The sequence below is a fragment of the Lucilia sericata genome, unplaced genomic scaffold, assembly GCF_015586225.1.
Source record: "Lucilia sericata isolate MDLA Ls3-8-SP2 unplaced genomic scaffold, ASM1558622v1 Contig000136F_arrow, whole genome shotgun sequence".
In the NCBI taxonomy this organism is placed as follows: Eukaryota; Metazoa; Arthropoda; class Insecta; order Diptera; family Calliphoridae; genus Lucilia; species Lucilia sericata.
The window spans coordinates 524902-537500 of record NW_023994168.1 but is presented as its reverse complement, the minus strand read 5'-3'; the positions used below and the strand labels follow the sequence as shown (position 1 = coordinate 537500).

The 12599-nt window shown below is 30.6% G+C and overlaps 1 protein-coding gene across 1 annotated transcript in view; it reads right to left on the bottom strand.

Annotated features, from left to right (window-relative positions):
* LOC119601027 (muscle calcium channel subunit alpha-1-like) overlaps positions 1–12599 on the bottom strand; it is a 188395-nt gene that overhangs the window by 101805 nt on the left and 73991 nt on the right. The window contains 1 exon segment of the mRNA XM_037951683.1: positions 3210–3435. Within this exon segment, the coding sequence (XP_037807611.1) occupies positions 3210–3435 (226 nt within the window).

Here is a 12599-nt window from a genome sequence, read left to right as displayed (position 1 = left end):
GTACAATTTGAAATTCATTTCCTTATTGAAATAATAATAAAATTGTACTTCTGACACAAAGTTCAATGGTAGGAAGTGCTTCGATAAATTCTGAAGAGGAAAAATATAATTCTTGTTTTTATTCACTCATATTGTTTAGAAACCTGAAAGAGATTACAAACAAACAAGCAGTAATAATTTCCAACCATTATTAATTTTTATCCGATCGCTAAAATTTTAAATAATTTTAAGTCTTTGGCCTAGTCAAATGAATTTTCTGGTCTGGTCTATAAATTAGTCTAGGGACTAGTCTATGAAGTAGCATTTGCGTTATTTACCTGTTATCCTATTATCTAGTCTTAAGAGTCTAGTTTATAGACTATTCTATTATCCATTTTATAGACAACTCTATGTTTTTGCCTTTCGACTAATATATAACATTCTAATCTATAGACTAGTATATTGTCTAGTCTATAGAGTAGTCTATTATCTAGTTAATAGACTATTGTATAGTCCATAGGGAGTCTATAGTCTGTCTAGTCGATGGATCAATCTGGTTATCAAATGAACTTGTTTAGTCAATGGGCTAATACAAATGATCTGCTAATTTTGAAAGTGCTTCATATTGATATAAATTTTCCAAAAGAAATGATTTGGTACAAATGGAATCAAAAAAGTGCAAATGTTAATGCAGTTTTGTAAAATTTAAAAATTCTGCCAACCCAGAAACATATACATCCATAAGTTTGTCATTCCGTTTGTAATTTCTAAAATATAGTTTTCCGACCCTATAAAGTATATGTGTATACATATTCTGAATCCTTATAGATACCGGAGTCGATTAAGCGATGTCCGTCTGTGTGTGTTTTGAAATCAGTTTTCAGGGATCCAAATCATCAATAATTCTGCTCCCTATTAAAAATCCTATTTAAAATCAGTAAAATCCGTCCATAATAACGAAGATATAAGCAAAAATAAAAAAAAATTTTGAATGCTTTGATAAATAAGCAACAACAACACTGCTTTTTGGAAAAAAATATGTATGTTTGGATGTCTGTAAAATGAAATTCCATCCGTATGACAAAAAAGAGAATAAAAGTCGTTTGATTTATATATTTCGTGTTTACACGATTGGTATAAAACAATAACAAAGTAAGATGGAAACACCTGTTCCACATTTTTTGTATGTGTTGCATAAAAATACATCCCTGATCAAATTCGACTTGCTTGTTTTTTGAATCATTTCAAAAAATGAAGAGAGCCATACGACTGTCAAATTTTCCATCCGTATTTTCTCTCAATGTGTGATGGTTTCATTACATATTGCGTTTGGACGATCCCATCCGTTCTCTTCTACACAAAATTTTGACAGATCATATTACTTGTGTGCTCGTGTGAAGGGGGCTTTATTTTCATTGCTTTGTGCATTTGGGTATTTTGTTTGGTATGTTTGGATGTACATATGTATGTTGAATCCATTGCGTTGTGTATTGTTCTTTTTTGTGTATTTTGTTTCGTATGTTTTTATGTCTGTTGGGTTCATAGCGTTGTGTATTTTGTTTCGTATGTTTTTATGTCTGTTGGGTTCATAGCGTTGTGTATTTTGTTTGGTATGTACAGTGACTGTCATTAATATTCGGATGAAAGGATTTTAGAATAAGCTTACATAGTTTCTTTTGTTTAACAGAAGTGTCCCACTTTTTTCCTTATTTATTTACATTAAAGAAATAATGTAAATTAGACGACTATATCTAAGCATTAGATTCTAAAGTTATAATCTTTTAAATTGTTAGAAATCTGTTCGGGCCATGTTTTATTAATCAAATTTAAACATAAACATTAATTTTTTTCAAATTAAAATAGATATTTTTATTTATAATGAAAAACCGGTTAACCGGTTTTTTCTGAATTTGAAAAATATCAACCGGAATTTTTCCAAATGTCAACTATTCGAAAACCGGTTTTTGGAAAATGTCGAATAATCGATCACCCTAGTAATTAAGAAAGACTGTTTCAGAAACATGAACGTCTCAAAAAAGATTTAATTTGGTGTGACGACGTTATATTTCTTTGATAAGAGCGTATTTAATATATTTCAAGTGTCGGAAGAACAACGGTGTGGCGGAAACCAAATGAAGAGCTGAATGGAAAAAACGTTACTCCCATAGTAAAACACGGAGGAGGACATGCAATGGTTTGGGGCTCTATTATCATTAACATGAACAAAGATTTGTATTTATCTATTTTGAGGGATAATTTAAAGCAATCAGCAGAAAATACGGAAATTGAATGAACATTTAAATTATACCAAGTTAACGACCCTAAACATCAAAGGCATGTTGTCCTTGAATGGTTGCTTTATAATTGTCCAAAAGTGATTGAAACAGTGGCCCTAAAAGTCGTAAAAGTCCAATTTCTTTTAAAAATGAGGCCAAACAAAGACTGCAAGAAGAATGGGATAAAATCAGGGTAGATTATTTAAAAATATCTCTAATATATCGTCTGTCTGAAGTTGTAAAAAATAATGGCTAGTCTACCTGATAATAGTTTTATTTTTAAAATCATATTTTAAGAAATTAAGTAACATGTTAGAAAAAAAACGAATATTAATGAAGCATAAATTTATGTAATATTTCATGTTTTAAATTTTTTTTATTATGTATATTTAATGGATGTATATAAAAAATTTGGTATGTATAAAAAACTCTTAATATGTATAACAATAAGTACAAAATATTTTTTTAAATACTTTAATTAAAAAAAACAATTAAGAACAGAAAAAACGGAAATGCAAAAACCGAATATTAATGACAGTCACTGTATGTTGGTTTCATTGCGTTGTGTATTTTGCTTTTTTGTGTGTTTTATTTCGTTCAGCGTTGTTGTTGTTTATTTTATTTTGCTATTTGTAAAGTAATGATATAGTCGGGAAAATTAAACAAAATGAAATTTTAAAAAATTTATAATTTTTTAAATATATGTACTATGATGAAGGGTATATAACATTCGGCAAAGGCGAATATAGACTTCTTTCTTGTTTTATAATCATATTGTGATTGTAAAACTACTCGTACTAAATTTAGGAACTCTATCTGTAATAGTTTCCGAGATGTACAAATTTAAATTTTTACTTTTGTACATCCCTCTGGGATGTAAACCATCTGAACATTATGAATTTTATGAAAGGATGAATACAAATTATAACAAATGTGTTATTTATTACTACTTACTTTGTCACTTTGAAAACTCGCAGCAAACGTACGCAACGTAGCACAGATACACCTAATGGAGGCATTAACTCACTACCAGTCAATATCATTTCTGTAATGCTACCAATAACCACAAAACAATCAAAACGGTTGAACAGAGATACAAAATAACCTTCAAATCCGAGGCTGTACATTTTCAATATCATCTCACATGTGAATAGAGCAATAAAAAATATATTCGTATACTCTGAAATAAATAAATAATTTTTATAGATTTAATTTTGTAATATGTTTGACAGTACTGCTCAAAATTACGAGCCTAATAGATAAATCACATCATATGTACATACATATACAGTGTCTCACATAAATATTCCAATTTATTATATATTATGAATTACTGTGTTATTTTATGATGATACATTAAAACTAATAATAATATTTAATTTTTTTAATGAAATTTTATTAATTTTTATTATTTTTACGAAATACAAGAAAAAAGTAATAAAATCTCATTAATGGTATCCAAGACAAGTTAGAGTGCTAAATTCGGCTGAGCCGAATCTTAAATACCCTCCACCAGCTACTTTTATATTAAGACTTTTCTAATTGGTCAAATATTTGTAGAAATAAGTTATCTCATGTCTTAAATTGAAAAATCCCAAGATTTAAACTGCTTAAATCTATTACAATTCCAAGATTTATTGAACATTACAAACGCAATTTTCTTTATATTTTTATAGCGCTTAGCGATATTTAGTAATTTGCATGTATGCATGTGTGTGAAAATTAAAGGATTTTCAAAATACATATATATAATCTACACAAATTGATAATGCAACTAGTTAAATACGGTTAAAGTGCTTTCAGGGGCAGGACCTAGATATGACCAATTATAGTCCGATCGTAAAAAATTCTTTAAGCTAAATTTCTATACATAAAAGCTATATTTCAGTAAAATTTTATATCTATATTGTAATTTAGTAATAAGTAATGTGTGTTTAAGTGATTTTCGAAAGGGAACCTTGTATGGGACCGACCGCACCCATGTTATGAGCCGATCGTGAGAAATCTTGAAATAGAATTTTTGTATACAAAACTAATATTTGTGGCAAATTTTGTATCAATAGCTTTATTTGGTAATGAGTAATGTGCGTTTAAGAGATTTTCGTAAAAGGACCTTGTATGAGAGCTATGACGAATTATATATAAAAACAAAATTTCAAAATTCTGTAACTATATCATTATTTGGTAATGAATATTGTGCATTTAAGTGATTTTCTGGAGGGGACCTAGTATCAGAGCTATGACCAAATATGGACCGATCGTAAAACAATTTTATAGTGTAATTTATGTATATAAGAGCAATAATTTTGCTAAATGTATGATATCAATATTTGGTAATGAATTATGTGCGTTTAAGTGATTTTCGGGAGGGAACCTTGTATGGGAGCTATGACCAAGGTTGGACTAATCGTGAAAAAATTTTGAAATAGCATTTATGTGTACAAAAATAGTATTAATGCCAAATATTTTATGGGTATCACTATTTCCTAATGAGTTATGTGCTTTTAAGTGTTTTCTGAAAGGCACCTTGTATAGCAGCTATGATCAATTATAGACCGATAGGAAAACAATTTCACAGTAATATTTCTCTGTATATGAGCAATACTTCTGCCAAACTTTATAGTTAGTAATGAGTTATAACCGTTTAAGTGATTTTCGGGAGGGGACCTTGTATGGGAGCTACGACCAATTATGGACCGATCGGAAAAAAATTTCACAGTAATATTTCCGCGCATATGTGCAATACTTGTACCAAATTTTATATGGATATCCTAATGTAGTAATGAGTTATGCGCGTTTAAGTGATTTTCGTGAGGGTACCTTGTATGGGAGCTATGACCAATTATGGACCGATCGGAAAAAACTTTCACAGTAATATTTATGTGCATATGTGTAATTTTTATACCAAATTTTATATGGATATCTTAATTAAGTAATGATTTATGCGCGTTTAAGTGATTTTCGGGAGGGGACATTGTATGGGAGCTATGACCAATTATGGACCGATCGGAAAAAACTTTCACAGTAATATTTCTATGCATATGGGCAATACTTATACCAAATTTTGTATGGATATCCTAATTTAGTAATGAGTTATGCGCGTTTAAGTGATTTTCGGGAGGGGACCTTGTATGGGAGCTATGACCAATTTTGAACCGATCCAAAAAAATTTTCACCGTAATATTTCTATGCATGTGGGCAATTTTTATACCAAATTTTATATGGATATCCTAATTAAGTAGTGATTTATGCGCGTTTAAGTGATTTTCGGGATGGGGCCTTGTATGGGAGCTATGACCAATTATGGACCGATCGGAAAAAACTTTCACAGTAATATTTCTATGGATATGCGCAATACTTATACCAAATTTTTTATGGATATCTTAATTTAGTAATGAGTTATGCTCGTTTAAGTGATTTTCGGGAGGAGACCTTGTATGGGAGCTATGACCAATTTTGAACCGATCGGAAAAAACTTTCACAGTAAAATTTCTGTGCATATAGGCAATATTTATACCAAATTTTATATGGATATCTTAATTTAGTAATGAGTTATGCGCGTTTAAGTGATTTTCGGGATGGGACCTTGTATGGGAGCTATGACCAATTATGGACCGATCGGAAAAAACTTTCACAGTAATATTTCTATGCATATGGGCAATATTTATACCAAATTTTGTATGGATATCTTAATTTAGTAATGAGTTATGCGCGTTTAAGTGATTTTCGGGAGGGGACCTTGTATGGGAGCTATGTCCAATTATGAACCGATCCAGAAAGTTTTTCTCTGAAAGAATTCTATTGACATAAGATTTTAATTTGTAAAATTTTGTGAAGATATCGACATTGTGATGGAAGTTATTAACGAAAAGCCCATTTTCCGGGAATATGTACTTTTGTATGGGAGGTATATGAAATTGTGGACCGATTCTGGCAATTTTCTGCACGAATCAAGATCTTGTGTAGAAACGAATGTATGGTGATTTTCATGCAATTATCTTGCATAGTTTTGGAGAAAAATACATTAGAATGTGTAAAAAATGCTTATTTTTTTCGAGGTTGTTTTAAATTTTGATTCATAACTTTTCCCGATGTGAATTGATTTTGCTCATTTTCAATACCAAACTGTACCGGATAACAATGAATATTTTGGGTGAATTTGGTTAAATTACATTGCTTCGTTTTAACGTGAGCGTGTTTTACACAGACAGACGGACGGACGGACGGACAGACGGACATAGCTAAATCGACTCAGAATTTCATAAGGATCCAGAATATATATACTTTGTTGGGTCTCAGATGAATATTTCTTGGTGTTACACACGGAATGACAAAGTTATATATACCCTCTATCACCACTGATGGTGGTGGAGGGTATAAAAATGGAAAAAACCCAAAAAGGGTCATTTCAGGTACTTCGCAAAAATATTCGAATTTTTTCTAAGAACTTTTTTGGAATCATTGAACACGTGTTCTATTGCTCATTAATTAACCCATTATATGGAATATTTAATAATTCATAATTATGTTGTAAATCCTTCCTGTGTAAGCGCTTAAAATTTTCAAAGAAAAAGAGTTGATAAATTCAAATTAAAAAATTAATTTATATCTGTATAATCAAGGCCGATCAATTATATACATATAGGAAATGTTTGATAGATTCCCGTCGCCAATATATTTTGTCATTACAAATGGAACAAAGAATTCCAACGAAGAAACCTTCATCTATCAGCTCCAAAAATTAACAACAACAGTCCTGTGAATAAAAATTATTGACAAAATTGTGCGCAGAGTACTAGGGAGCAATAATTTGTATGGTCAAGTACCAACGATGAGAACAAATATAAAATTTTTGGCTCAGATGGTCGTCAAATGATATGGCGAAAGCTTAATGTAATTATAGACTAGAAGGTCCACTTTTCAATTTTAGAGCAGAGTTTGCATGCTAGTGGCGTCATGAAATAACTCCCCAAAACAAAAATGAAATAAGTCCTCAAATTTCATTATGAAATAATTCCCCAATTTCTAAATGAAAAATGCCCCAACGAAATAAAATAAATTCCTAAATTAACATGAAATAACACCCCATTTTTAATTTTAAAATGAAATAAATATTCATTTAAAAATAACAAATTATGGAACAAGTCGGTTTTCTAAAAAAAGTAGTTCGCTTATACTTTTGAGTGGGGCTTCGAAGTTTAATACATTCCAGTTTAATCGCTTAATAAAGATTCCCTTTATAGACGGCCTGCGGCCGGGCCTGAAGGCCTGCTATCAGACATATATTTTTTTTATTTCGTGTGATAAAAGTAATATAATGAAATAACTCCCCAAAAATATTTTGAATTTTGAGGAATTATTTCATAATGAAATTTGTAAATTTGAAAAGCAAAATCAAATAGACAAATACAAAATTTCAAAGCAAATTTGATTCTTTTTTTAAATTTGTTTGATTTTTTTGATGTGGAAACATATTACGAAATTCTATTTGCATTTGAATTATACGGCTTTTAACCACCAGTTTCAAGATTCATTATGATTATAAACATTCTACATATATGGCAACATAAGTGTAAGCACTTTAAATAAACACAGGCTGATAATTATAAGTATATAAGAAAGATAATATTTAAATAGTAGAGCTTTCAAGAAAGTGACCGTTAAACTATGCTAGAAGTATCCGGAAGGATGTTCTGGATATATCTAGAAGAGAATACTTAGTTATAAATAGCGCCGGCCAAAACATAAATGAATCAGTCTGTAAGTAATCATCATTGAGTAAAGTTAGTAAAGTCAAGTGTGCTTTCGAGTGTTGAAGATAAATATATGGCCTCAATATTTATATATTATATATTAGTTCATATGTGAAATATTATTAAAAAATTTTGTGTAGTTTTTATACCCTGTTTGTCATTCCGTGTGTAACACCAAGGAATATTCATCAAAGTATATATATACTTTGATCTGGTCCTTATCAAATTTTGTGTCGATTTAGCTACGTCCGTCCGTCTGTCTGTGTAAAACACGCTCACGTTAAAACTAAGAAAATGGAAGCAACCAAATTCACCAGAAATATTTGTTTGGTATTGAAATCAGCAAAATCGCTTCACGATGTAAAAAGTTATGAGTAAAAATATCAGACCACCTCGAAAAAAATTAAGTTTTTTTCAATTCTTAAGTAGTTCATTCAGAAACTACCAAAGATATTTCGATGAATTTAGCCACACGTCATAGTCATAGCTCCTTGTATGGGAGCTATGACCAATTATGGACCGATCGGAAAAAACTTTCACAGTAATATTTCTATGCATATGGGCAATATTTATACCAAATTTTGTATGGATATCTTAATTTAGTAATGAGTTATGCGCGTTTAAGTGATTTTCGGGAGGGGACCTTGTATGGGAGCTATGTCCAATTATGAACCGATCCAGAAAGTTTTTCTCTGAAAGAATTCTATTGACATAAGATTTTAATTTGTAAAATTTTGTGAAGATATCGACATTGTGATGGAAGTTATTAACGAAAAGCCCATTTTCCGGGAATATGTACTTTTGTATGGGAGGTATATGAAATTGTGGACCGATTCTGGCAATTTTCTGCACGAATCAAGATCTTGTGTAGAAACGAATGTATGGTGATTTTCATGCAATTATCTTGCATAGTTTTGGAGAAAAATACATTAGAATGTGTAAAAAATGCTTATTTTTTTCGAGGTTGTTTTAAATTTTGATTCATAACTTTTCCCGATGTGAATTGATTTTGCTCATTTTCAATACCAAACTGTACCGGATAACAATGAATATTTTGGGTGAATTTGGTTAAATTACATTGCTTCGTTTTAACGTGAGCGTGTTTTACACAGACAGACGGACGGACGGACAGACGGACATAGCTAAATCGACTCAGAATTTCATAAGGATCCAGAATATATATACTCTGTTGGGTCTCAGATGAATATTTCTTGGTGTTACACACGGAATGACAAAGTTATATATACCCTCTATCACCACTGATGGTGGTGGAGGGTATAAAAATGGAAAAAACCCAAAAAGGGTCATTTCAGGTACTTCGCAAAAATATTCGAATTTTTTCTAAGAACTTTTTTGGAATCATTGAACACGTGTTCTATTGCTCATTAATTAACCCATTATATGGAATATTTAATAATTCATAATTATGTTGTAAATCCTTCCTGTGTAAGCGCTTAAAATTTTCAAAGAAAAAGAGTTGATAAATTCAAATTAAAAAATTAATTTATATCTGTATAATCAAGGCCGATCAATTATATACATATAGGAAATGTTTGATAGATTCCCGTCGCCAATATATTTTGTCATTACAAATGGAACAAAGAATTCCAACGAAGAAACCTTCATCTATCAGCTCCAAAAATTAACAACGAACTCAGGACAGTCCTGTGAATAAAAATTATTGACAAAATTGTGCGCAGAGTACTAGGGAGCAATAATTTGTATGGTCAAGTACCAACGATGAGAACAAATATAAAATTTTTGGCTCAGATGGTCGTCAAATGATATGGCGAAAGCTTAATGTAATTATAGACTAGAAGGTCCACTTTTCAATTTTAGAGCAGAGTTTGCATGCTAGTGGCGTCATGAAATAACTCCCCAAAACAAAAATGAAATAAGTCCTCAAATTTCATTATGAAATAATTCCCCAATTTCTAAATGAAAAATGCCCCAACGAAATAAAATAAATTCCTAAATTAACATGAAATAACACCCCATTTTTAATTTTAAAATGAAATAAATATTCATTTAAAAATAACAAATTATGGAACAAGTCGGTTTTCTAAAAAAAGTAGTTCGCTTATACTTTTGAGTGGGGCTTCGAAGTTTAATACATTCCAGTTTAATCGCTTAATAAAGATTCCCTTTATAGACGGCCTGCGGCCGGGCCTGAAGGCCTGCTATCAGACATATATTTTTTTTATTTCGTGTGATAAAAGTAATATAATGAAATAACTCCCCAAAAATATTTTGAATTTTGAGGAATTATTTCATAATGAAATTTGTAAATTTGAAAAGCAAAATCAAATAGACAAATACAAAATTTCAAAGCAAATTTGATTCTTTTTTTAAATTTGTTTGATTTTTTTGATGTGGAAACATATTACGAAATTCTATTTGCATTTGAATTATACGGCTTTTAACAACCAGTTTCAAGATTCATTATGATTATAAACATTCTACATATATGGCAACATAAGTGTAAGCACTTTAAATAAACACAGGCTGATAATTATAAGTATATAAGAAAGATAATATTTAAATAGTAGAGCTTTCAAGAAAGTGACCGTTAAACTATGCTAGAAGTATCCGGAAGGATGTTCTGGATATATCTAGAAGAGAATACTTAGTTATAAATAGCGCCGGCCAAAACATAAATGAATCAGTCTGTAAGTAATCATCATTGAGTAAAGTTAGTAAAGTCAAGTGTGCTTTCGAGTGTTGAAGATAAATATATGGCCTCAATATTCATATATTATATATTAGTTCATATGTGAAATATTATTAAAAAATTTTGTGTAGTTTTTATACCCTGTTTGTCATTCCGTGTGTAACACCAAGAAATATTCATCAAAGTATATATATACTTTGATCTGGTCCTTATCAAATTTTGTGTCGATTTAGCTACGTCCGTCCGTCTGTCTGTGTAAAACACGCTCACGTTAAAACTAAGAAAATGGAAGCAACCAAATTCACCAGAAATATTTGTTTGGTATTGAAAATCAGCAAAATCGCTTCACGATGTAAAAAGTTATGAGTAAAAATATCAGACCACCTCGAAAAAAATTAAGTTTTTTTCAATTCTTAAGTAGTTCATTCAGAAACTACCAAAGATATTTCGATGAATTTAGCCACACGTTATTTTTGTCTGCCTGGGATCAAGTATGTTCCACATCATATCAATTGATCCAATATTTCCCATAGCCCGCATACAAAGGTATATATTCCCAGAAAGTATTTTATCGTTAATAACTCCCTCAATAATATAGATAGCAACACTAAATTTTGTACACGCAAATATAATGTGAACAGAAATCATACTACTAACGTAGATCTCTGTCGGTCCATAATTGGTCATAGCTCCCATATAAGGTCCACTTCCGAAAATCACCCAAACGCAAATATTTCATTGATAACTAAAGCTATTGTGAAAAAATTAGAGTTGAATATGTTTTGTGTACATACAAATCATTCCACCAAATTTTTTTCGGATCGGTCCGTTATTGGTCATAGCTCCCATATAAGGCCCACTTCCGAAAATCACTTAAACGCATATATTCCATTGAATTCTAAAGCTATAGGAATAAAATTCGATTTGAATATGTCTTGCGTACATAGAAATCATTCTACAAGTTTTTCCCGATTCAGTCCATTATTGCCCATAGCTCCCATATGAGGCTTCCGAAAATCACTTAAACGCATATATTTATTTGAATAAAATCTCTTAAACGTACATTTTTAATTATGAAATAGTGCTTGATAAAATCTTGATAAAATTCGACACAAAAATGTTTTGTGTACATATGAATCACTCTACGAAATTTTTCCGGATAGATCCGTAATTGGTCATAGATCCTATATAAAGTCCACTTCCGAAAATCACTTAAACGCACATATTTCATAAATTAATAAATATCTATTGGAGTAAAATTCGACTTAAATTTTTTGTTTTGCATATAAATCATTATACGACCTATTTTCCTGATCGGTCTATAATTGGTCACAACTCCCATATGAGGAACATTTCCCAAAATTACTTAAATATACATTGATAATCAAAGTTATCGGAATAAAATTCGACATAAATGTGTACTTTGTATAGCGGTCCATAAGTTGTCTTAGCTCCCATATAAGGTTTACTTCGGAAAATCACTTAATACCACTTTGTTATTAAATGATTATATACGGATAAAATATGACATGAGTATGTTCTGTGTATAGATACATCATTCTATTAAAATGTTTTCAAACTGGCCTATTAATATACATTTTTCTGGAACTAATCAAAATTAGTTGGATATATGTATGTACCCTCACTACGGAAACAAAAATTTTGTTATCTAAAAATTAGATACTTTAATAGTATGCAGATTCTCATAAAAGTCAGCAGAGAGGTTCTGTAAGATACTTATGTCGAATTTCATCTCTATACTCGCAGTAATGAGCATTAAATTATTATTATGAAGAGGATCTTATAGGGGGGGTAAGGGGAATTATGGACCGATCCACATAAAATTCGGGTAAGAGATTTTGGTTCACAAGGAACTTACGTGGGTCTAATTTCATCGCTTTACTTGTATTTTTAAGCCAG